The sequence below is a fragment of the Zootoca vivipara genome, chromosome 6, assembly GCF_965207765.1.
Source record: "Zootoca vivipara chromosome 6, rZooViv2.hap1.1, whole genome shotgun sequence".
In the NCBI taxonomy this organism is placed as follows: Eukaryota; Metazoa; Chordata; class Lepidosauria; order Squamata; family Lacertidae; genus Zootoca; species Zootoca vivipara.
Genome location: NC_142589.1, coordinates 4,005,607 through 4,032,431, shown reverse-complemented (window position 1 = coordinate 4,032,431; position 26,825 = coordinate 4,005,607). Strand labels below are relative to the sequence as shown.

Below are 26,825 nucleotides of genomic sequence, written 5' to 3'. Positions count from 1 at the left end.
GGCTCCCGAACGAATTAATCCATTCCCAATGCATTCGTATGGGAAACCGTGTTTCGTCTTACAAATGTTTCTACATATGAATGTGCATCCAGAACGGATTAAATTCGTAAGTAGAGGTTCCACTATAGTTGTCAATTTCTGTCATGCCCCCACCTTAGTTGCCTGTAGTGTGTGCGGTGCTGATAATGCTGCGTCTCTGCACAACTGGCTGGATCCATGTGATAGGCAGCTTATAGAATCATAGAATTGTAGGGACCCCAAAGGTCATCTTGTTCAATCCCCTGCAATGCAGGAATCACAGCTAAAGAATCATTGACAGATAGTCATTCAGACTTAGCAATGTTGTGGCTCTTAAGTTGGTGGATGTGGTTTTCAACAGCCTTCAGCTCCCTAGGGCAGTGTTTCTCAACCTTTTTTGGGCCACGGCACACTTGTTCCGTCAAAAAAATCACACGGCACACCACCATTAAAAGACGGGGCAAATCCTGGGGGTTGGGAATGGGTGGGGGACTGAGGAATAGGGAGGGTGGGGAGACAGGGGGGAAAGGAAGTAGGTCGACCCACTGGCACACACACACACCCCAAAAAAATGAGACTGAGAGAAGTCATTCCCACAACATTTACCTGCTTTGCCAGCCCTGGATGAGGTTGGTGTACTTGCTGAGAGAGCCCTCGAGCACCGCCTCCATCGTCCTGCCTGCCGCCAGCCCCCCGCTCCCTCCTGGGCTGGCCGCGGCTGAGCTGGGGCTGCTGCTGCTGCCGCCACCGCCGCCTCCCTCCGGCCTCCCCGCTGGTGTAGCCGCCGCTGCCGCTGCTCCTTGCCAGCCCGAGAGCCCTCCCCGGCTGGCGGAGGAGGACGGCGAGGAGCCCGCCGAGGTGGGGCTGCGGCTGCTGCTGTTACTGCCGCCGCTGGACGGGGCTGCTGCTGCTCCGGAGTCCCCACCGCCCTGCGCCGCTGCCGCCGCTGCCTTCTCCATGGAGCGCGCGGGGAGAGCGCGAGGAGGCGGCCTCGGCCATGAAGCGCTGCCTCGCTCAGGGAGCGAGCGCGAGGAGATGACGGAGTAACACCCTTTGCGCCCTCGCGCCCTCCAGACTGACCCGGCCGGCTTTCTTTCCGGCGGGTCAGCGCTGCCTATTGGCGGCCGCAAATCGCCCTTCTCGTTGCCTCACGTCGCGGCACACCAGCCACCGTCTCGCGGCACAGTAGTGTGCCGCGGAACAGTGGTTGAGAAACGCTGCCCTAGGGATTGGGACTCAGCATCTTGTATTGCAATCTAAAGATATTTGGGACTGATGACCAAGTGAGATGTGACATTGGGAACCTAGAGTGGTTTGTGAAACACTCAGATGAAACAACACAAGATACAAATGGCACAGTTATTTAAAATATATGAACAGAGTTTGAACAGAGATATCGGATTCTTATCTCATTATACATGATAAGCGATCTTCAGCCATCTCAACCCTTGCTTTTTCATGCAAAACCATTTGCAGTCGTTTTCGGTCATCAACAGCTATCAGTCAGTCAAACACCCACTTCCACCACCCTTCTGAGTGATCCCCCCTCCGCTCCCCATCCCCACCCCTTCTCTACATAAGTGCCTGGGGACTTCTATTTCACTGTATCTGAAGAAGTGTGCATGCACACGAAAGCTCATACCAAAATAAAAACTTAGTTGGTCTTTAAGGTGCTACTGAAGGAATTTTTTTATTAAAATATATGTTATTCATTGAACCCAGCTTATTCACAGTGAAAACTCTCTAACATCCCAGCAGCGACATAAGGAAAACCAAGGGACTTTTATGTATCCATTTCCCCCTAAAGGTCTGGGTAAAAACGTCTGACTTGACACTGGAAGATTGTCAGTGAAGGAGCCAAACAATACCTCCAGAGGATGAGAGCTCCACAATTGGAATGCCACCACATTGCCACACGATGGACAATGCCTGTTTACAGAACCACAAGAACCATTTCCTCTATAGATCTCAAGGTTTTGAACTCTCCAGGGAAAGGATGGGCCAAGATGGAAAGAACAAGCACAAATCCTTCCGTTTTAATACACAGAGTGTATTATAAATATATGAAGAGCAGTGCAGGAGCTTGTATCAGTGCTCTCCTGTCAGGGACTGGCAGGAGTGTGCACTAGGGGAATGGGGGCTGGAGTCTGACTCAGGAGGGAGTGCCAGTGATTTGTGGAGGCAAGAGTTGGAGGCAAGGGGTGTTTCAGAGCTGGAGGCTGAGCACGGGATGGGTTGGAGGAAGAGGTAGGTCAGGCAAGAGGCAAGCCAGCTGCTTCCCCAACCTCTCCTGCACCACTTTCTCCCAGAATCGGGGGCGGGGGGGCGGGCGGACTGAAAAAGGATGAACAGAGGAAGTTTCCACATAGGCGGAGTCTCTGGCTGCATGTGCACAGCCCACCTGGGGAAGGTACTGTACATAAGCTGGTGGAAGGGTGGTGGTCCCCTGTTGCAGCAACTGCTCCATAGAGTGTTGACCTAGGAATAGCAGCCTAGATGCTAGATTGGTGTGCATAGGCATCCAGAGCTGTAGAAGCAACTGTGTTATCTTTGACAATCAAGAGTTAACTATCTGCCGTGTGCATTCCTTTGGCTGTGAAGGCCTAAGATCCCCCCCTCCACACACACACCAAAAAAAGCAGTTTGGAAGGCATTTTTGAGTGGAGAAAGAATAAGAGGCATAGCTGTCAAGTTCTCCCCTTCTTTTAAGGGAAATTCCCTTATGCTGAATAGGCTTCCTCGTGAGAAAAGGGAAAACTTGACGGCTATGATAAGAGGGAGCAGACTTAGCAGTTCCTCCTTTCTAATGTTCTTTTTCTTCCAATTAAGGATGCATTTTCACTACAAAATAAAATAAAATTGGAAGACTGATATGCACTCATGCACCATCTATATACTTTGGCCCTGAACCAATGCCCTTTCCATTACATATAGTCTCTTCTTGTTATGGTATACTGTATATAGGAATCACCATTTTAAAGAGAGTTTTCTCCTTTACGCACAAAGAAAAATGGCAAATTGTGCAAAGTAAGAAATCATGCCATAGGATTTTGCTTTTCTTGGCATAGAATTAGAGCAGCAGGCATGCAGAAACTTAAGAGAGAGAGAGAGAGAGAGAGAGAGAAAGAGAGAGAGAGAGAGAGAGAGAAAGAGTACACATGCAAGCTCCACACCATCCTGCCCTGGGACAAGGAGGAAACCAAGATTAGATTAGGCTCCTGTCCTGCAGATGTGCAGGCAGGCCTTGCAGCGGGTCATGTGGGAAGAGCACTGACTCATGCCCAGCATCATGAAACTTCCAGTATTCTCTGGGTTTCACTGGAACACATCTGATGCCCAAGAGAAGATGCCCAGCATGTGAACTGGGCATAGCAGTGACTACACTCTTTGGGGCTTGGAGCTCTGGCCAGTTGGTTGTGCTGCTTTGAGTTTTCCAGACTTTTTTTGGAAAGCATACAGAGCAGATTAACCACAGGTGTCTGAAAATGTTTTCCCTGTGCTATGATGACAACCAAAGGGGACACAAAGCCCTGTGCTTACTCTGTCTGCAGTTACTCTTCCTCAGGTATCTTCGGAACATTGTCCTCCTTCCATTTGCACAGTTCTGAGGTTGCATTCTTGCTGGGCAGTTCATGAACTTACAAGCCTTCTGTGGTGAGAGCATGGTGGGGCCAGCGAAGCAAATTGAACAGTTCAAGGAGTGTATCCATCTTAGAAACAGGATCGCCAACTCATGGCCTTCTTTCCACCTTCCATGAACAATGTGAAGAACCACGGGCGAAAAAAGCTAACACAAAGGAGTTCAAGCAAAATTAAAAAAATCCTTCAGTAGCACCTTAAAGACCAACTAAGTTTTTATTTTGGTATGAGCTTTCGTGTGCATGCACACTTCTTCAGACTTAGTTGGTCTTTAAGGAGCTACTGAAGGAATTTTTTTATTTTGCTTTGACTCAGACCAACACGGCTACCTACCTGTAAACAAAGGAGTTCAGTGGAGCACACTGCAGGGCTCAGGCTGCGGAAGTCATGGCACTGATCAATTCTTATCAGCATCACATTTGATTAGTGTTGGATACAAATTGTCCCGCAAGAACCATCAGGGCACCTGAGGCAGATCCCAAAATGGTGCCCCCTTCCCTGCGAGGGAAGATCTACACCAGGAATAAAAAAAAGGGGGGGGAGAAAGATTGACACTGGGATCTGCTGCCCCTGTGGGATGATGCCACTGACGCAAATGCCTCACTTTTCTGTGGCAGAAGGAGGAGGAGGAGGAGGAGGAGGAGGAGGAGCCAGCCACTGGAGCTGTACCAAGCTTGCCTGCATGCTTCACCATTGCACTTTTTGGTCATGGAGGGGCCCCGGTCCCTATTCCAATAATATTCAGAGCGGCAGCCAAAAGGGCTCAGCCCCCAGGAGCTGGTGCCCCCTGTGTGTGGCTAGTTCTTCTTACATAACTTCTGTTTCTGGGAAAGTTCCTGTTGGGTTCCTCCCGCCCCAATGGTTAAACCCACAGCACTTTGTTTGCCTCCCATCTGCAGTCCTCACAGTGGCTTATTTTTCATTTGCCTCTCGAGTCTCTTGCTTGCTGCTTGTCTGAGTGTAATATCAAAACCGGCTGGTGCAGTCCCAGCCCACTATAATGTTTAATTTCCCTTTGTTTTCTTTTGGGGAGTTGGCAGGTATGCTCTTTGGCTCTTTAAAGATTCAGAACCTGCTGAGGCAGCTCCAAAGTCTCTCTCTCCCCCTCTCTTTCTCTCTCTCTGATCCAGTATTTGCATGTGCCCTTAAAAAAGTAAAATAAATAAATAAGTGAGCTATTAACAGACTTAGTTCAGCCTCAGAGCTGTGGTTCCAATGTTGCTCCTGATTAGAGCCATGTGGTGAAGGAGGGGATTGTTTCAAGGCTACATAGCCAAGCCCTTTCGCTCACTACAATAGCCAAGTCCTTCCAGAGTTCTCAAGACGGGTTTGTGTGCAAATCTTGGAAACAGCTCTTAAAATGCCTTTTAGCAACACTGACACTTCAGAAGAAGACAAGAAATATTTATTCAGAGGATTGTAGAAGATTTTTTGGGGGGAGCATGTACACACACATCTCCTTTTTATCTTTCTTAGGCAGGTTTTGCCTGTTTGTGTTCTTTCAAACCAATTGTGAAATGGGAGCAGGCTTTTAAATCAGGGCAGGGATAATCAGTAAATAAGTGAATGGTATTACATGATAAATACAGCACATGGAACCATGATTTAGCTGCTTGGTTGTGTATGTATGTGTTTGTGGTTCTCCTTGGCATGTGAACTAGGGTGTCAGAAGAATGTCTCTAATTTTATCTGTCAAAAGCTGAAGGATTGGCCTCTGAATAATTGGGTTTGTGCGCCTCATTCATTCATTAATTGACTGGGGGTTTGAAATGGTTAGGATACTTCACCATCATAGAATCATATAGTTGGAAGGGACCTCAAGGATCCTCTAGTCCAACCCCTGCAATGCAGGAATCTCAACTAAAGCATCCAACCTCTGCTCAAAATTCTCCAAGGAGAGTCCACCACCTTCTCCATTCCACGGTCAAACAGCTCTTCTTGATGTTTAGATGGAATCTCCTTTCTAGCTTAAACTTCATATAGTTGTTGTCTATTAGAACCATCTGGATATGTGACATTTATTCTGGCCCTTCAAGATGGGGGATTCAGAATGTGCTCCGAAATGGTTAAAGAGATACTCCCAGTCTGAGCCCTATATTGTATGAGACAGCAGCACTTTTTGCACCTTACAGTTAAGAATAGAGGCATGATACTTTCCTCCTAACGGAGCATGAGAACAAGCCAAGCCAAGTGGGATAGGCAGGGTCCTTGCATTGAGATTTGAGACAGGGGCATTTGCAGTAGCAGCCAGTATTGTACATTTGTGTAAAAGCTTCACTTACTAGAGTGTTACAAGATAGGTAGCCTTTGATGGGTAACAACTTGACTCTTTGATGCAACGAAAACTGCAATGGGAAAACGTGTCACTCCTATAGCTGACTAACACTTTCCCCTTGCTGTCATTAAACTTAGTTTGGCGCTTCCCACCAGCAGTGAGGAACTGAGCCTGGAGTTGTGTGACCCAGGACCGCATGCCCCATGAAACGGGGTTGGAGATGCGGCCATGTAGATGTAGGGGTGGAGCAATGTCTCTGCAGTACTGGGGACTTCTGGATCGTGTCAGAGGGATCATTTATGAAATTTATGAGAGAGAGACCGGGGATGGGAGGCAGGTTCTTCGCTGTTCTTCGCTGCGCTTACCTTGGAAGGGATTTCGTTAGGATGAGACGATGCTCTGACGTCAGACTTGTAGTACTTGGATGGGGGGGGGGAGGGAGCTGCAATTGGCCACAGCCATGTTTCTGCGCTTCTCTTGCAGCGAGCGCAACTGGTTCCTTTTAACAGAATGGTCAGGAGGGTCATCCGAGGTAGTTTTGTAGATGTCTGCAGTAGTAGGAAAACACAGCACTTGCAAGACGCAGTGCTTTTAAGAGTGGGCGACTTCTTGTGCATACGTCAGTTTGTGGAATTAGATTTTATTCTTTTTTAAAAATACGTATTTTCAAAAGACCCTTTGGAAAGGTGAAGGCCTTCCTCCTCCAAGCCTGCTGGGGTGTGGCTTCCCCCACCCCTCCCAGGGGGGGAAGTCTCTTCCTGTCTCCTGCAGCAATCCAGTCCTCTCTGACTCTATGCAGCACTGCAGCCATCCTGGGGATGTACGTGCAATGTGCAGGAGGGATAATGGCCCCCACAGCTGTTCGGAGAGGGGAGGGGGAGGTCTGTGTAGGCTGAACAACTAGATCACTGTTACCTCCTCTGCGATCAGTCTTCAGTTGTGGTATATCTCCTTTTCCTCGGGATTCCTCCATGCTTTGCTTTTCTTCTCCTTCACCGTATTTGGTTCTCTCTTGGCGAATTCTGAAAATGTAAGTGCTTCCTTGTGCTGTTTTCCCCTCTTCTCCCCCTCTCCTCTCTTGCCTGCCGTTTTCCAAGATGTCTGTCTGTCTCCTTCTTTGTGCTCGCTGGAGAAGTGATTGACTGGTTTGTTCTTTGCACAGAGCACTTAGCCAAAGGCAGCTTTTTCTGCACACAGGATGGGCTTGCCCTCCTGTAAGCCGAGTTCACAAATCTGGTGTGTAAGGCAGCAAACACACATGTCATTTTTAACAAACAGGATTTGCAGCACTGTAGCTAAACCGGAGGAGAAAATTGGGGCACCATTAGGGGAGGCTGAGTGCACTTTGGAAGCACTGTGAAATGCGAACCTTTTGATGCCTCTGTCAACATTTTGCTTGCTGTTTCTGAATCATGGCAGTGCCGCTGTGCAGGAAGGGTTGAGGCGCGAAGATCTGCAGACAGAGCCCAGAGAGGGAGGCAGATGCACTTCGAGGTGTGGAGGATACTCTGTCATTTTGGTTTATTGCTTTTTTTGCACCTTGCAGCTTTGCAGTGGAGTTTTCCCCATAATTGCATCAAACCACAAATGGCTGCTAACTTTTTGAAGTTGGATTTGAAACCTTTGCCAAAATCCTTGAGTTCATTTTTCCCTTTAATGTTGGGAGTTCTTTACATTTTTTGTTTTAAATTTTAAAAGAATGTAAACCTTTTGTGTTGGGGGTGGGGTGGGAAATATGTGACCCCCCTTCCAACTTTCATTTTCCTCTTGTATTGCTATTCCCTCCCCCCAGCCACGGTGAGGTGTGGTGGGGGAAATGTTTTATTATAAAGCATTAGGGTGACTTTGTATTTGGGGTGGTGCTTCCTCCAGGAACATTTAGGCAGGGGGGGCATGCCACATAAATGATCCTTGCTCTGGGACCAGCATGTCCTCCAGGGGGATCTTTGTTTGCAGAGGAGGAGAGGAAACCAAAGGGTTTGTTCGGATCATGGAGTTTTTGCAAGGGAGCTGGATGGGAGGGGGATGAATGCACAAAAGGCTCTGGCAGACCCTGCTGCTACTGCTGTGCTGGGAAAGAACAAAGGAATGGATTGGAAAACACAGGAATGGGTTAACAAAAATGGGCAAATTTAATCTGCAAAAAAATAATACTTGTAAAAATCAGCAGCGTTCCATAAAAGCTGGTGTATTTATCTAGAATTTTAGAAGTTGGCCAGCCTAAGTTAGATTGTTGTGATTTCAGGATAAGGTAAACTTGTCCCAGCTTGTTGCCAAGACTGGACTCAAATTTGCTGCTGCTTTTTTTTAACACGGGCTGCAAGCATAATTGGGGGTGCATTTTATTTCTGCTCCTCCTGCTTCTTGAGGGGGGAATTTACTTTGCAACCTGATGTTTGTCCACATGCAGTTGCACCTGAATGTTGGAAGATTCAGGACAGCTAAAAAAAACACAAACTTCTTCATGCAGTACAGAGTTAAACTGTAGAATTAACTCCCATAGGAGGCAGTGATGGCCGCCAACCTAGATGGCTTTAAAAGAGGATTAGACAAATTCATGGAGGAGAGGGCTATTGATAGCTGCTAGCCATTATGGTTACACTCTGTCTCCACAGTCAGAGGCGTATGCTTTTAAATACCAGTTGCTGGAAACCACAGGAGGGGAGAGTGCTCGTGCATTTGGGCCCTGCTTTTGTGGGTTTCCCACAGGCATCTGGTTGGCCACTGTGAGAACAGGATGCTGGACTAGATGGGCTGTTGACCTGATCCAACAGTCTCTCCATATGTTCTTTAAGCAGGTACACTGACACTGAACAATGTCTCTTCCCCTGAACACTTTTGAGGTGTAGACACACGTGCTCCCATTCCCAACACATCATAAAAGCACTGGGCAATGGGCTTTGTGGGGTGGTGAATGCTTCCCTCTCCCATCTTTGGACCTGGCCATTATGGCCAATTATCACCCAGTCTCAAATCTTCCATCCTTGGGCAAGGTTGGTAGTCACTGAACAACTCCAGGCACATCTGGAGGATGCAGACCATTTGGATCCCTTCCATAGCTGCCAAGTTTTCCCTTTTCTCGCGAGGAAGCCTATTCAGCATAAGGGAAAATCCCTGTAAAAAAGGGATAACTTGGCAGCTATGATCCCTTCCAGTCAGGGTTCAGGCCTCATCATGGGACTGAAACTGCCTTGGTTGCACTGGTTGATGATCTCCAGCGGGCTAGGGACAGAGGTAAAAGCTGTTTCTTAGTTCTGCTGGATCTCTCAGCTCCTTTTGATACCATTGACCATGGTATCCTTCTGTATTGTCTAGGGGGGGTTGGGAGCTGGGGGCGCTGTTATGCCGTGGTTCTGCTCCTTCCTCCTGGGCCATGTCCAGAAAGTGGTGTTGGGACCCCTGGGCACCCCATGCTTTTCAACATCTATATCAGTGTTTCCCAACCTTGTGCCTCCAGCTGTTTTTGGACTACAACTCCCATCATCCCTAGCTAGCAAGACCAGTGTCAGGAATGATGGGAATTGTAGTCCGAAAACAGCTGGAGGCACAAGGTTGGGAAACACTGATCTATATGAAGCTGCTGGGAGAAATCATCAGGGGGTTTGGGCTAGATGTTCATCTATATGTGGATAATACCCAGCTCTACCGCTCCTTTAAATTGGAACCAGTGCAGGCAGTGAATGTCCTGTGTGAGTGTCTGGAGGTGGCTGGAGGATGAGTGGTGGGTGGTGGCTAATGGATTGAGAATGAATCCTGACAAGACAGAAGTACTGTTTGTGGGGGACAGGAGGCGGGCAAGTGTGGAGGACTCCCTGGTCCTGAATGGGGTAACTGTGCTCCTGAAGGACCAGGTGCACAGCCTGGGAATCATTTTGGACTCATAGCTGTCCATGGAGACACAGGTTTATTCTGTGTCCAGGGCAGCTGTTTACCAGCTCCATCTGGTATGCAGGCTGAGACCCTACCTGCCTGCACACTGTCTCTCCAGAGTGGTGCATGCTCTGGTTATCTCCCACTTGGGCTACTGCAGTTCACTCTACATGGGACTGCCTTTGAAAGTGACTCAGAAACTACAACTAATCCAGAATGTGGCAGCTAGACTGGTGACTGGGAGCAGCTGCCGAGACCATATAACATCAGTCCTGAAAGACCTACATTGGCTCCCAGTACGTTTCCGAGCACAATTCAAAGTGTTGCTGCTGACCTTTGAAGCCCTAAAAGCCCAGTATACCTGATGGAGCATCTCCACCTCCATCGTTCAGCCCGGACTCTGAGGTCCAGCTCTGAGGGCCTTCTGGCAGTTCCCTCACTGATTATGTGAAGTTACAGGGAGCCAGACAGTGGGCCTTCTTGGTAGTGGTGCCCACCCTGTGGAACACCTTCCCCTCAGGTGTCAAGGAGATGAGTAATTATATAACCTTCAAAAGACATCTGAAGGTTATATAAGGAAGCTTTTAAATGTTTAATGTTTTATTATGTTTTTATATTGGTTGGAAGCTGCCCAGAGTGGCTGGAACAACCCAGTCAGATGGGCAGGGTACCAACAACAACAACAACAACAACAACAACAACAACATATTATAGGCTGGAATGTGGCTGGTTTTCAACTTGCAGTAGCTCGAGTAGCCAGCATGCCGAGTGGCCTGGGGTGATGGGAGCTGTTAATCATCAACATCTGCAGGGCCGCAGGTTCTCCATCCCTGAGCTAAAATGGGGGGGGGGAAGCAGTGGTGTTGCCTGCTGCCAGTTGCTCTCTCTTCCTCCCTGTGTGTGGTGGTGAGGATTGTGCTGAGAGAGAGATGGTGGCTATTGTTGTCTGGGCCGGAGGGAGAAAGTGAGTAGCCAGTGAGCAGCAGCCGTACTGAATGGTGTACCCCTTGCTGGGTTTGAGTCTGGCAGGTGCTGCCCTAATGATACCAGTTGCTGACAGGTTTGTGCCTGGAATAGTTCACCTACATGAACACCCCATGACTTTTCTCTGAAGTCTATTGGACAAACAGGCCAAACCCTACGCCAAAGGATGAATGGACATAAATCTGACATCAGGAATCACAAGACAGAAAAACCAGTAGGAGAACACTTCAATCTCCCAGGACATTCTATACAAGATCTCAAAGTAGCTGTTTTATTGCAGAAAATTTTCAGAAACAGGCTGGAAAGAGAAGTTGCTGAATTGCAACTCATTACCAAGCTTAAAACCACGGAGAGACCTGGTCTGAATAAGGACACTGGATTCTTATCTCATTATACATGATAAAGCTTTCTTTAGCACCTCAGCCCTTGCTTTTTCCTGCAAGACCAATTGCAGTCGTTAACAGTTGTTAACAGTCAGCTGCAGGTTCACCACCCCTATCAGCCAAGCACCCATTCCCACCACCCTTCTGAGTAATACCCCTCCCCACCCTGACTATACATAAGGGTCTGGTGACTTCTGTTTCAGTGTGTCTGAAGAAGTGTGGATGCACACGAAAGCTCATACCAATGACAAACTTAGCTGGTCTTTAAGGTGTTACTGGAAGGATTTTTAAATTTTGTTTTCTCTGAAGTCTTTGACACATAGTAATAATAATAATAATAATAATAATAATAATAATAATATTTGGCACAGTTATTATCTCTGCAGCCCACTGAAACCTTTAAAAAGTCCATGTAGCTGTAACCAATGGGCATTCTTTCCCTTCCTTGATCTCCTATCCCTTCCTTTGTCAAGTTTTAAATATACGTTCTGTAAGGTTAGGACCTGTTTTCTTTGCACAGTAACTTTGATGGTGTGGTATAATAAAGTTGATCACAAATAGCATTTTGGGTTCACAGGTTGGGAAAGAGGTTGGATTTGTACCTTACAAGAACACAAGAAGAGCCTGCTGGATTAAGCCAGTGGCCCATCTAGTCCAGCATCCTGTTCTCACAGTGGCCGACCAGATGCCTGTGAGAAACCCACGAGCAGGATTTGAGCACAAGAGCCCTCTTCTCTCCTGCAGTTTCCAGCAACTGGGATTCAGAAGCACTGCTGCCTCCAGATGTGGAGGTAGAGCATCGCCAACATAGCTAATTATCTCCTCCATCAATTTGTCCAGTGCTCTTAAAAAGCCATCTAAATCATTGGCCATCACTGTCTCCTGTGGGAGTGAGTTCCATAGTTTAACCATGCGCTGCTCCCTGAAGAAATACCTTACTACTCCCAAAGCCACATATCTGCATTCCTCTCTTGTCCCCTAGATTATCTTCTCTCAGCTCTTCTCCCTTCATACCTCCTTGGCAGCTCCTTTCCCCCAAAGGCCTACCTTTTAAATCTGGCACCTACATGAATTGCCTCACCAACCCAGTGAATAAGCTGCATGGAAAGAATTAGAAATCTCTCTTGCCTATTTCAGAGTGTTGTAAGAGCCAGGCATTGATTGTGCTCAGCTAGGATTTCTCCAGATTAATAATACTAGAGCAATAGGGTGGCTGAGGCAGCACAGTCAGGCAGGCAAGCAAGCAAGCAAGCAAGCAAACAATACTAGGTAGTTAAATATTTTATTCTATTAATAAGTTTCTATACTGCCCTTCACCCAAACTGGTCACAGAGTGGTTTACAAAAGCAAGCATAATAAATGGAAACATTAAAACATTCTCATAAATGATAGAAGTGGCATAGTTAGAAACACCATAAAAATTACTTGACCCCATCAGCCACTGAAAGCCTGGTGAAAAATATGAGGTTTTGATCTGGTGTCCTAGATTGCAGATGGTCAGGGCTCCATAGTATTTGACTGGCATTGGTAGCCAAGCCACAAACTGCAGTTATCAGGATGCTGCTTTTCCACTGGTCCCCGTCTTTGCATCTCTGCTCAGTATCAGCCACTATGCTACCTCAGTTCTCTTACAGCTGAGGTTTTCAACCTTTTTGAGTCCATGGCTCCCTTGACCAACTACATTCTTTCTGTGGCACGCTGTGGGGCTCAGGAGCCCAGTTAGGTCACCCTTTGCCGTCAGAGCTGGCAGCCTCTCACCCTTTTCCGGACACCCTCCCTTGTGGAGGGTTCCCTCAGCCTCCTCCCCTCTCCTTGGGAGTCCTCCAGGTAGCCGCTGCTGCCACCCCTGGTCTCTGAGCTGCCTCCCCTCCCCCAAAGAGATGTGCCTCCTCACACTGCCCCTCAGAGGCCTGGGAAGCATCCCCTGACCAGCCCCAGAGGAGCTTGTAGCCAGGGCTGCTGCAACAAACAGCTGTGCAAGCAGAGATGCAAGAGGGCATCAAAGGAGGGAGGGAAGGAAAGAGGGACGGAGGCCAGTGTTGCCTGTGGCACCCTGGACTATCATTCAAGACACCCCGGGGTGCCACAGCACATGGGCTGAAAACCCCTGTCTTACAGCATCCTTCGCCAACCTGGGGTCCTGAAGATGTTTTGGACTACAACTTCCATCAATCCCAGTATCATATGGCCTTGGTGGCTGAGGCTGATGGGAGCTGTAGTCCAAATTGTTGAAGGCTGCTTCACAACCTTAATTTTTGAACTGTGGAATTAAACTACTAAGAGGAGTGAAACAAAGGGAGCATTTCTCTCCCAAAATGTTTGTTCATTTGAGCTCCTGAAGTTAACTGATGCCTTCTCTTTCTTTCCTGGTTACACACAGAAAATACCGTTCTTCTTTTGTTGCCCTTTGTTGACTACTTTAGTTTCCCCGAATACCTTCTGGTGAGAGATTTTGTCAAAGACTTTTAGAAAGTCTAAACCTGCCTTATCAACTGAAACAGCCTTAGTTGCAAGAACATTGAAAGCCATGATAAACTTGATTAAATTTGTCAAAGGAAGGGAGAGGAGCCGAGGAATTTTACTCCTGAAATATTTTAGGTTGGCTTCTTGGAACCTGAAATAGTTTTCCAGCACTTGATAGCTTCTCTACAGCATAATCTTAATTTGGAAAATATTCAGTGGTTTTGCTTGTAGTTGTTTCAATTTCTTTTTTGGGGGGGGGATTATGTCTGTGCTTTGAAGTGATGGCTTTGAAGAGGGGTGCGCCTCCTCTGGGTCCTACCAACAAGTTTCTTTCTAATGAAATGGCTTTCAGATGTTTCTTGGCAATATGTTTAGTGGACATAATAGACTGCTTGTATGACTGGTGCTAGAGTATTATAGTATGAAATTCAAAGGAGGAGCAATGGTCCCTCCTAACCTTCAGGGCACTTGATCAATTGTGAATTTTCCCAACATGGGTTTTGCAGGAGAAACAAAAAGCAACTCATGGATCAGTTCAGCTTTTAGGATTCTGAAATAGGCTTTACTTAGGAAACTGCCTTGGTCGTCCTGATGATTATTTTCTTCTTGGCTCAGAAACAAAACTGGTGACCAGTACATGTTCAAGGTCTCTGAATAGCTCAGCTGTCGGAGCATGAGACTCTTAATCTTAGGATCGTGGGTTCAAGCCTCAGGTTGGGCAAAATATTCCTTCATGTCAGGATGTTGGACCAGATGACCCTGGTGGTTCCTCCCAACTCTTCGAGTCTATGATTCTATGATTCTTCCTGCCTCATGAATTACAGACAATGGGGAGTCACTGGGCTTTTCCACAATGGAGCTTAGAAGTTGCTTGTGCTGTTTTTGTTTTTTTGTGGCATCTACAAAACTTCCTCCTCTTCCAAATGGCAGCCCCTATTTTCCCTCTTCTAAATTTGGATTTTCTCTATCTACAGATAATCCAATAAGGGAAGAAAACCAGATAGAAACTTGCATGTTACCCAACTGTGGGTGTGCTGAAGCACATTGTGTGGTTAACGTTGTGTGGTGGCATTTTTCTGGGTGCCATCTATCACTGCACCTGCTATTTTAATTTTGTTTCCATCATGGAATCATAGAGTTGGAAGAGACAACAAGGGCCATCCAGTCCAACCCCCTGCCAAGCAGGAAACACCATCAAAATATTCTTGACAGATGGCTGTCAAGCCTCTGCTTAAAGACCTCCAAAGAAGGAGACTCCACCACACTCCTTGGTAGCAAATTCCACTGCCGAACAGCTCTTACTGTCAGGAAGTTCTTCCTAATGTTTAGGTGGAATCTTCTTTCTTGAAGTTTGAAATTAAATTAAATAAAATAAAAAGGAAATTAAATAAAAAGGAACAGGCTGCCTTGGTTTCAACTGAGCAACCATGAAACTGGTGGGGTGGGTGAGTATCTTCCATAAGGGGTGTCTGGCTTGTGTATGTAGTTTTGCTTGGCAAATGCATAGGGAAGGGACAGCGAACCTCTTTGGAGTAAACCAGTTGAAAGCTGTCTGTACTGCCAGGCGGTGTTTCATCCGGGCACATATGGAGGAATGCTAAGCTATGAAGGGTCAAAGCTGCTGAAGCTGACTTTCCCATTACGTATTTTCAATTCCACAGCATTAGGCCTCATCAATAGGTTGGGAGCAGACTCTAACTAACTGGCTGCAATATAAACTAGCAGGGAAGCAGCCTATAACATTTGCTTGGTTAGAGACATATGTGGGGTTTGCAGGACAGGCACAGCCAGTGTTGTGGTCAACCAGAAGTATCCACAACCCCCACCTTCCTGCCTGTGCACAAACTACCCCAGTAAACACTGGCAGCCATGCTTGTTTCAGGAATGCTGAGCAGCCTTTGCGAGAGGAGGGTTGAACAGCTGCTGTATCCTTGACCGACTTGGACGGAGCCCAGGCAGCTTCCAGACCTGCCTTAATCTGCTCTCTGAGCAGGGCTGAGCTTCACATTGGTAAGAGCTCACACAGAGAGGGGGGGCTGCATGCACACCTGTAAGTGGGTTTATGTGCAGGGTAGCAAAAGACTGGTTTACAAGACAACCACAGGCAGCTTCTCCAAGAAGAGGCTTGTTGGAGCTTGCCCACTCCACTGGCCTGTCAGTGCAGAGCACAAGTTGCTTAACAGGCTTCTGGTCTACAGTGGCGACAGCAGCAGCACAGGAGAGTGAAATAAAAGTGGGAAATCTTGCAATCTTTGGAGAGCTTTCCCATATTAAGTTACAACTCCCAGACAGAGGATTTCTCAGGTCCTGGGTACACAGTTTCAGCACTCTGATACGTAACTCTGTTCTGTGGCTGGGCCCAAGTTGATGTGTTAATGTTGGCTTAATGAGAGCCAGTGTGGTGCAACAGCTAGAGTGTTGGACTATGACCTGGGAGACCAGGGTTCGAATCCCCACTTGGCCATGAAGCTCACTGAGTGACCTTAGGCAGTCACTGTCTCTCAGCCTAACTTACCTCTCGGCTGTGAGGATGAAATAGGAAGGAGAAGAACTATGTATGCCACTTTGAACTCCTTGGAAGAAACGGTGGTATAAAAATGTAATATATAATATTATATAATATAAACTTACGAAGTCCTGAATGATTTGGGACCCAGGTACTTGATGGAGTGCCTCTTCCCATACTGGCCAGTCCAATGATGGGAACAGCCATAGCTCATTGGTAGAGCATCTGCTTTGCATGCAGAAGACACCACGTTCAATCTCTGGCATCTCCAGGTAGGACTAGGAAACATTCCCTGCCTGGGATCTTGGAGAGCCACTTCCAATCAGTGCAGACAGGACTGAGCTAGATGGGCCAATGGCCGTGTTCAGTATAAGGCAGCTTCCTATGTTCCTAAGGCTCTCACTTCAGCAGAGGGGCTCCTTCTCTTTGCACACCAGCAAGTGTTGCTTGCTGTGTGTGGGTGCAGGATAGGCCCTTCTCCTTAATTCTTCTCTAGCTGTGGAACTCCCTCCCCTTGGAGGCACAGATAATCAAAACATACCTTTGCAAATAAATACTCAGGTTTTGGAGAGCTATTGTGAACTTTAGCCAGCCTAATTTCCCCCTTGCAGCTGTTGGCTACTCGTGTATCTCCTTTGTGATTTCCCCTTTCTTCCTGTCAAGGGGGTTGTTGTGGCTACTCTCGAGTAAAAATGCTCCTGTCCGCGCTGTCTTTAAGAGTTTTTTTGTGCATACTATTTACAGTGCAGAGATAGCAGAAAACATGACCACCTAGTCACTTTCAGAGTCCGGCAATGGCTTCTGTCTGCTTTGGGGCCAGCATAAAAGCCTGGGCACCCCGAAACGCCACCCCTTAGCTCTACATGTGGGTGCGCGCCTCAATTCAGGCGCCAGAAGGAGAGGTCTCCCCTCTTGCTGGCTGGGGCGGTGCCCGGGCTCCTACGTCTCGCTGAGCCCCTCCTCCACTGTCCCCCAACCAGAGGCTCTGACGCATCTCTGAGCCCTTCCTGCCCGCTCTGTTCTCCAGAGTGTTGCCAGGGCTTGGACAACTCACTGAGCCCTCCCTCCATACCGCTCCATTCCTCATTCCCTCCTCCTGACTCGCTGCTCGGCTATCGCTGGGTGAAGTGCTTGTCAGGATGGCAGGGGGGGGGGCTCCCTGTAGGGAGTCCCCCTGACAGTGGTCTAAACCACTTAATCTCTTGGGCTTGCTGAACGGAAGGTTGATGGTTCGAATTTGCACGATAGGGTGAGCTCCTATTGCTCTGTCCCAGCTTCTGCCAACCTAGCAGCTCAAAAGCACACCAGTGCAAGTAGATAAATAGGTACGCTGTGGCAAGAAGGTAAATGGCATTTCCGTACGCTCAGTCTGGCTTGGCGGTCTATAGCAGACACACACAGTAAGGTCACTGTTGTTTCTCTCTCCTACAATTTTTACCCATATACTCTCAATCTGCTTTTCATGCTCCAGGTCATGGATTTATTCAGAAGTGTGCACATCCTTTATATACAATGCTACTCTACCTCCCTTCCTGTTTGGTCTATTCCTTTTGAACAGGCTTTAGGGATTGTAGGTGGCTGTGATGGAGAGAAGACAGCAAACTTTTCTTCCATAGACTTGCTTAAGTTAACATATCTTAGAACCTAAGAGCATATGCTGCATCAGGACAGTGGACCATCTAGACTAGCATCCTGTTCTCACAGTGGCCAGCCTGTGAGAAACCCATAAGCAGGATTTAAACACATGAGCATTGCTTCTCCCAACTGTAGACGCAGAGCATGGCTTTCATGGCTAGTAGCCATTGATAGCCCTTTCCTCCATGAATGTGTCTAATCCTTTTAAAGCCATCTTGCTTGGTGGCCATCACTGCCTTCTGTGTCAGAGAGGTCCATAGTTCAACTCTGTGCTGTGTGAAGAAGGACATTCTTATGTCTGTCCTGAAGCTTCCGCCCTTCAGCTTCTCTGGATGTCCACAAGTTCTAGTGTTATGAGAGAGGGAGGAAAACTTTTCTCTATCTACTTTCTCCATGCCATGAATAATTTTATAAACTTCTGTCATGTCACATCTTACTTTCTCTAAATTAAAAAGTCCCAAATGCTGCAAACTTTCATTGTAGGGGAGTCTTCGTAGGGTAATGGTTTTTAACCAGAGTAGCAGCGGTGCTTAGGCCCATTTTGAATGGCTGTGTGGGGTCAAGGAAGCAGCCTTGAAGGCTTGTGTTAACTTGAATTAAAGGATATATTGACTAAGTATCTCTGTTTAAGGGATACAGTTGACATTATTAAAATGTTTCCCTAAAACGAGATACTTAGTCAATATATTCTATTGGGCAATGCTACTAAAATAACAGGCCTTTCTCCTATGTGTTCATATGGATGGTGCTACTTGCATAAAGCAATAGTATATAAGGAAATGAATGTCAGTTGAATAATTCACCATATATACAGCAATGGCCTTTCCTGGAATGGTGAGATGGGGAAGCACCTACCTGGGTGCTAAATTTTCTGGCTGTTTATTTAGAGCACCACCTTCTTCCTAGTTGAGAGGCTCCAGGTGGACGAGTGAGAACCCAAGTGGGACATACAGTATAGCCCACAACTTACAGAGCGGTTACGTTTTAGTTGTTGTTGTCGTTTAGTCGTTTCCGACTCTTCGTGACCCCATGGACCAGAGCACTTCTGTCTTCCACTGCCTCCCACAGTTTGGTCAAACTCATGTTAGAAGCTTCTAGAACACTGTCCAACCATCTCGTCCTCTGTCGTCCCCTTCTCCTTGTGCCCTCCATCTTTCCCAACATCAAGGTTTAGAGATCACACCTAAAGCCAAAATTGTGTATAGTCAAAACTCATTGGGTTCATGGCAGGTGGGATTGCCAAAGCTTTCTGCCCCTTTTTATTATGTTTTTGCCAGGCACGTAAAGCTGAATGTGCGTAAGCTATATGTGCATAAGTTACAGGCTTACTGCAATAACTCCTGCACTGTCCGCTGTGAAATGGAGTTGTGGTAGCTGCATCTTGTAGTCACCTTTTGTGATCCATTTATCACATTTTATGGAGCTGAATTGCATAGGCAGAATGAGCTCAGTGGATGGAGCCTTGGCAAAAAAGAGGGAGAAGACAAGAAGTATAGGTTATAGGCCAAATCGATCACTGTGATCTGCAGGTGAGGGCCTCCTGCAGATGTCATCCTATCAGGAGGTCCATTCTACACAATGTAGGAAGCGGGCCTTGTAGAGTCTGCCCCTTGAAATCTTCTCCCCTGAAATATGAGGCATTGTCTCTTTGTCCTTTCAGTTCCTGCTGAAGACCTTCCACTTGAACAAGACTTTTAACTTGAGATCTTTCCCAGTCTGCATCTGTATTGAAATTGGTTTTTTAAGGATTTTTTGAAATTGTTTTATCACTTTTTGCTTGCCACCCTGAGCTTCTCTGGGAGAAAGGGGGGGATATTAATTTGATAATTTTTAATAAAAAAACCCCCCACACACTAAGGTTAAGATAACTGAACTGAGCACATAAAAGGAACAGAAATAAAAGGGGGAAGAAGGGAGGGGCTTTAAATGGCTGCCTGCCTTGGAGGGATCCTTTTAGAGATCCAGATTTTATGTTTATGTTTATAGGTAGGTCATATAAGTTTGGCACTTAAGTGCTGTTGGCGCATCTGGAACCTTTTTTTTTTTTTGGCCATTTTCTTAATAGGGGGGCTTTTCCTTCCTAAGCAACACCACTCTTCCCCAGAAGACCTTCTTTAATCTACACCCAGGCATTGCATGATATGCCTGTGTTCAATCCACAGGAGTTGATGCCAAAATATTTCATCATCATTATCAATGTTTATTTGTATGCCACCTCTCCATAGTTAAAATCATGGTGGCTCAAAACATGAAAAGAAATACCAGCAAATTGATCATCTCCTAAATTTAATCTTGACCACATAAAAAAAAACCAAACAACACCCCATTCCTAAGCATCTGCCCACCTTTGTGCACCTTCAGAGGGCCTTCTGACAGTTCCCTCACTGCAAGAAGTGAAGTTACAGGGAATCAGGCAGAGGGCCTTCTTGGTAGTGGTGTCCACCCTGTGGAATGCCTTCCCATCAGATGTCAAGGAGATAAACAATTACAGTCGTACCTCGGGTTACGAACACCTCAGTTTGCGAACAGTTCGGGTTACAAACTGCGCAAACCCGGAAGTGTTTTCGCCGCGCGCGTGTGCGCAGAAGCGGCGTGCGCGGTTTGTGCATGCGCAAAATGGCGCTTCGGGTCGCGTTCGGTTTACGAACTATTCGAGTTACGACCTGCGATCCGGAACGGATCGCGTTCGTAACCCGAGGTATTACTGTATGCTACTTTTAGAAGGCATTTGAAGATAGTCTTGTACAGGGAAATTTTTAATGTTTGATGTCTTACTATGTTTTTATAATTTGTTGGAAGCTGCTCAGGGTGGCTGGGGCAACCCAGGCAGATGGGTGGGGTACTAATAAAAACATCATCAACATCACCAATATGCTACTTGACTTTGGTTTGTTTGCTCCGCTAGAACTCATTATTTCTGTTTTTCTTCTCTCATTTCAGACTGGTTTGGAGTGCAGTTCAGTTGATGGACCCAAAACAGGCCAAATGGAAGAAGGGCCATTTAGCCATGTTGAAGAAAGAAGGTTGAGCGAGGACCATATGACTGGCCTGGCCAATGGAGGAGGATCCCAAGCCGCTGGAAGAGGGGCCATGCTAATGGAAACACCTGCATGGCTCAACAGCTCCTGTGCTGAGCAGAAAGCTAACTGGGAGAGGCTGCCATCTGCCCCAAGCCAGGGAGACTCCTCCAGCAATGCCAACTTGGAGGGCGCTCAGAACTTGGTGGATTTCTCGGCAGCAGCAGAAGCAGCCATGTCCTCACATGGGATGGTGCCTCTGCGGTCACCTTCCTTGCTGAGCATGCAGCTGTATGAGAAATTCAACGCCGAGATGAATCGCAGCAGTGGGGTAGACAATGACATGGCAGTGCCTCTTTCCAGCACCTGCTCTGGCAATGAGGACCTGACTGCTCTCAAAGCTGCTCTGAATTATGCAAAGCATGGCGTCAAACCACCCAACTGCAACTGCGATGGACCCGAGTGCCCAGACTACCTGGAGTGGCTTGAGAAGAAGATCAGATTGGCCACTGGAGAGGACCAGAGTTGCATCCCACAGCCTCTCAGCCAGGAACACCAACCCCCCTTAGACAATGGTGCTAATCATAAGCTGATGCCTGCTACAGAAGAGAAGGAGGCTTCCTGTTCCCTGGAGGCCCTCCCTCTTACAGAAAATGCACTGAATATTGCAAAGGAGAAGAACATCAGCCTCCAGACAGCCATTGCTATTGAAGCCCTCACACAGTTGTCATCTGTTCTTCCTGAGCCAGCCCAAGAAACTCCTCCCCCTCCCCAGAGTCCCCTGCAAGCCATGGCATTCATCTCCAAGGAACAGCTGGAGCAGCCTTCCCGTTTCCCGGCACACAGCCACCCCAACTCGGTGCTATCTGAATCCGGTGCTGAGCTGTACCAGAGCCAGGCCTCGAAATCATACATGAGCCACAACCTGCTCCAAGCTCCTGCATCATCAGCACCATCTTCCTGGCAGCAGGGAGCAAAGGTTGCTCAGGATATGGCCCCCTATTGCCTTGATCGCAACAACGGACATCTGGAGCCATCAGAGCTGTTCCCCAACTCCTCCACCCCACAAAAAGTGGAGTTCCCTGAGCAGTGGGGTGATGAAGGCAAGCTGAAGAGCAGCCTATGGGGCCTGCATTCCAACACCCCTCCTTCTCCACTGGTGAGTGATCCCATGGCTGAGCTGGAGCAGCTACTGGGCAGCGCCACGGACTGCATCAAATCCGTGTTTAAGCGACCTGAAGCAATGCCTGGCAAAGCCAAAGCTGCCAAGCCAAAGCAGGAGCCATTCGGCCAGAAGGACGACAGCCCCAGCTACCCCAAGGCAGCCTCCTCCAGCCCACAGCTATCACAGCTCCTGCAGGAGACGAGCTTCCACAAGAAGACCCAGAAGGCTCTGCAGCACCACCTCCACCATAAGCGCAGCCTTTTCCTGGACCAGAAGACACCTCCTGGAAGCCCCCAGGAACAGATGCCAAACTGGTGGGCTCCCAGCACCCAGGCCCAGCCACCACCACTACCAAAGCCATCAGAAAAGCCTGTCAAGGAGAGGAAGAAGAAGGTCCAGTCTGATAAAAATACTCCAGCCAAGCCGCTGCGCAAGCAAGTCCAGATCAAGAGGACCAAGCAGAAGGATGCTCAGCCCCTCTTCCTCCCTGTCAGCCAGATCAGCTTGGAAGGACTCCGCTTGGTTGCCACTCCAGAGCGTCCAAGCAAAGAGATGCCACCTGAGCAGCTCCTGATCTCCAGCACCCCTCCCAGGCTCTTGCCTCCTCTTCCCATGCCACCCAGCCCTGCAGAGCAGTCTCCATTGCAGAAGTTACTTGAAAACAGAAGCCCGGCTCCCAACACTCAGGAAACATGCTGCCCCAACCAGGAGGAGAGCCATTGCTACTACCCTGAGAACTCTGCATGCAACACTGCTTCCCTTGCCGCTCCTGTGCCCGGCTTTGCCCCTTGCTCATCCTCTGTGGCCTGCAGCAATGGGCACGAGGAAGCCTTCCACAGGACTGCAAACGCAGCAGACCACCCTCTCTTCGCCCACAGTTCCATTGCTATGGATGACAAGCTGGAGGAGCTGATCAAGCAGTTTGAAGCGGAGTTTGGAGAAAATTTCAGCTTTCAGAATTCTGAGCTTCCTGCCCCACTGCTCCTTGGGGATGGGCCACTTTCAGCCCACCCTCCTCCTCCTCCTCCTCTGCCCCCATTGTCTTCTCTGAGCCATTCTCCAGAGCCTACAGTGAGCTTAGATGCAACTCTCCAGCCTCCGGCTAGCAAGGACTGCCCCCTGCCCCTGACAGGTGCTGCCAATGTGAGTCACAAAACGTTACCCCTCTTGTCAGGGGCTGGGCAGCCTTTTGAAAACCCTTTTGCAGCTCGGTCCCCTAAGCAGATAAAAATCGAATCTTCTGGTGCTATTACCGTGGTGTCCACCACGTGCTTTTACTCTGATGAAAACCAAAACACAGATACTGCTTCCATGGAAGGGACACCAACCAAGGATAATGTGCCGCTCATGCCTACTCTCAGTGGATTTATGGAATCTCCCTTGAAGTACCTGGACACGCCAACCAAGAGCTTGCTGGACACGCCTGCCAAGCGAGCTCAAGCAGAGTTCCCGACTTGTGACTGCGTGGGTGAGTCATGTGATTTCTCTGCCCCCTTGTGTCTTGCATGGGAATAATCCTGATTTCTAAAAAACGAAAACAAGTGTTGCCTGAGGATGGGTTTCAGAAGAGTGTTTGTGTCTGTGTGCGCGTGTGCGGAGCTGCATGACATTTGCAGTCTCCACATCAGGATTTTGTGCTCTTGCAAATAATGCTGAGGCTTTCTGTGTTAACTTTGGCACAAGTTTGAAACAAAAAAGAATCTGCAGCACAGGTGCGAACCAGCCTGTATTGCCAGTCCCTTCTAAAGGATTACTTTTCACAAAACAACTAGCTGAGTCATTTTAAGTGACTGCTCTTCTGGTAGAGTAATGGGGCCTAAACTACTTGTATCTAAGTCAGTGACCATCACCACACCTTGTAGCAGTGAGTTCCCTCAGTTAACTCTGCATGAAGTGAACAAGTGTTTCCTTTTTATCTTCTTCAGAAGCATGGGACTTGTTGCATTTAAGGAGTGCAGGGGCACCATTGCCACCATTGAGGAAGCTTTAAAAAAGTTGTTTGCCCACAATAAGGAACTGCAAGGCCATGTTGCCTGCACGGCATCCGATTGTAGGTGTGGGATTAGCTGTATGGGAAAAGAGCCTTCAGCTGAGTACAGGTGAAGGGAAGGGTTTTGAGCTGACAACTCTGCCCTTTCCCACATCTTCCATTTATGACCCCTGCAGCAGAGGTGCCAACTTGGGCCCCAGATTGTGGGTGCCCAGCAGCATGACGTCATGGCGTCCCTTGCGTCACCATGGGGCACCCACTGCCTTGCCTCCGCTGGCTCTCTGGTGTAATGGCAGTGACTGGGACAGGGCCTCTGTTGGCCCCATGGAGATGGCGCCTATGTCATGCCATGTGATGTCACACACACAATGTTTGGGGTTGCCTTTGGGTTGCCTGGCTGTGGAAAAATCCACAGTGGAATTTTTCAGGTGCCAAGGCCCCCCGGCCCCCCAAAGATGGCACCTATGCCCTGCAGTGTGGTGGCTGTGAGCTGAATACGCCACATGGAAAAGTCAGCTCTTTGTGCTGTGTACATCAGCTTTCTCCATATGGGGGAGAAATAATGCAATAAGAGAGAAGGCAGCAAAGAGGAGTTACTAAGGACTTATGCCATCAGCTGCTGGTGATAAAACCAGACAGCGCTGCATGTCCATTATTGGTCGTTTGTCTGGATGGCTGCTGTCCAGCTGAGATTTGTTTTCTCTTTCTCTTGGCACTGGGCCACAAAGATGTGCTTGGAATAAAAATTAGGGTGGTGAGAAAAGGGCTGTGATGGGGGATGCAGGAGTTCCTTTGTCCCTCAGAAACCTTCAAGTCAGCGACTTCCAACTTTGAGAGTGCTATAACCCCTGTGGAAAGGAGCCTATGCCAACATGGCACACTCCCAGGGGGCCATAGGTTGGGAATTGTAGTCCAAAACATCTGGAGGGCATCAGGTTGGCAAAAGCCAATGTAAAGTTTGTAGAGCACCAGCCATGTGTTGTACTGGGCAAGTTCTGAAGTATCTCCAAACTCTCTTGCTACGGCTGCCACAATGTTTGAAGAAGCTGTACTTGGTGTGATCTCCGCCAACACTGTGCATTATGCATAGCTGCCAAGTTATCCCTTTTTTTAAGGGATTTTCCCTTATGCTGAATAGGCTTCCTCACGAGAAAAGGGAAAACTTGGCAGCTATGATTATGTAGCAGAGAATTCTGATGGTGGCTACAGGCCTCAGCCCACTTACTGGCCCTGTGCCAGGTGCAGCTAATGTTGGTCCCTCCAGATGTTGCTGAGCTGCAACTTCCATCACCCCAGACTTTTGGCCAGGCTGCCTGGGGCTGATGGGAGTTGGGATCCAACAACATCTGGAAGGCCTGCTGTCAATCACCTCTGCCTTTCATAGATATAATATATAAATGATGTTGGTTTTCCTTTACCATGGCTATGTGTTTAGTTTGAATTCCTGCTCCATAGTGACGTACTGGCTGCAACTCTGGGGTGTGGGGACCTGTGCGTGGTCAGGGCCCAACAAATTCATAAACCAGCCTTTGTAAGCATGTTCAAAGTTATCTGTAAGTTACCAAGTGGCCAAAACTAGAATATATGGTGTTAAGCCTTCCAGCTAGCAGCAGCAGCAGCAGCAGCAGCAGCAGCAGCAGCAGCAGCAGCAGCAGCAGCAGCAGCAGCAAAAAAGCAATTCTAGGATGCATGTTGCTACCATTGGCTGTGCTCAGCGGGGCTGACAGGAGCAGAAGCCCAACAATATCCAGAGTGCATCAGTTTGCCTAACCATGCTTTGCATAGAATCATAGAACTGTGGAGTTGGAAGGAATCCCAGGGGTCATCTAGTCCAACCCCATGCAATGCAGGAATAACAGCTAATGAATCATCGACAGATGGCCATCCAACCTCTGCTTAACAACCCCTCCCCCGGTGAAGTGGAGCTCATTCCACTGTCAGACAGCTCCTACCTTCATAAAGTTCTTCCTAATGTTTAGTCAGAATCTCCCTCCTTCTCATTTGGTTCGGGTCCTGCCCTCTGGAGCAGCAGAAAACAAGCTTGTTTCCTCTTCCATGTGACATTCCTTCAGATATATGAAGTTGGCTATCATAGCACCTCTCAGCTTGTCTGTTCTCCAGGCTAAACAGACCCAACTCCCTCCATTGTTCTTCATAAGGTTTGGCTTCTGAACCCTTGATCATCTTGATTGCCCTCTATGTTTTGGCCAACCTCTCTGGCCTTCATGCTGTCTGCTCTTGTGAATATCTTTTGTTTGTATTTTTACATACATTGATGTCTTCCTCTGCCAGCTTCCTCTAGCAACCTCTCCAGGCAGTGATGCTTTCAGAGGTGCCACTGAAATTCCCTTCTCCAGCTGTTTACAGTGAGCCTATCTGTGTTATCCTGCTAAGTCTCTTGGAATATTTTGTTATACAGCAGGTCATACACCTTCAATTTGGCAGGGGAGTTGCTTTTCAGGTTAGACCTTCAGCCCTGCCCTGGACCCAGTCCAGTAAGGCTGTCCTTAGCTTCCCAACAGTATTAGCAGGCATAGGCAAACTCGGCCCTCCAGATGTTTTGAGACTACAATTCCCATCATCCCTGACCGCTGGTCCTGTTGGCTAGGGGATGATGGGAGTTGTAGTCCCAAAACATCTGGAGTTTGCCTATGCCTGGTATTAGGCTTAGTTTTTCCACCTGGAAAACATAGTTTCTTCCTTCCTCACTGTATTTTCAGAGGAGTAATGAGCACTCATCGAGTCCCCCCCCCCAATCTGAAAAAAGGCTCAATGAAGGGATTTAATAATGAGTGACTGGTTGAATCAGGCTGTAAGTAGCTATGTACAGTACCTGGTGAGTAAGAAATTTTGCAAGTGACCAGTGAGTGGACCTGGGCC

The 26,825-nt window shown here is 47.9% G+C and overlaps 1 protein-coding gene across 6 annotated transcripts in view; it reads left to right on the top strand.

Annotated features, from left to right (window-relative positions):
* Nucleotides 1–26,825, top strand: part of TET3 (tet methylcytosine dioxygenase 3) — a 96,614-nt gene that overhangs the window by 38,894 nt on the left and 30,895 nt on the right. For 4 of the 6 annotated variants that reach the window (XM_035121066.3, XM_035121070.3, XM_035121074.3 and 1 more), the window contains exon 3: nucleotides 20,714–23,423. In XM_035121066.3, the coding sequence (XP_034976957.3) occupies nucleotides 20,714–23,423 (2,710 nt within the window). The other 2 variants (XM_035121073.3, XM_060276398.2) reach the window with 2 other exon arrangements.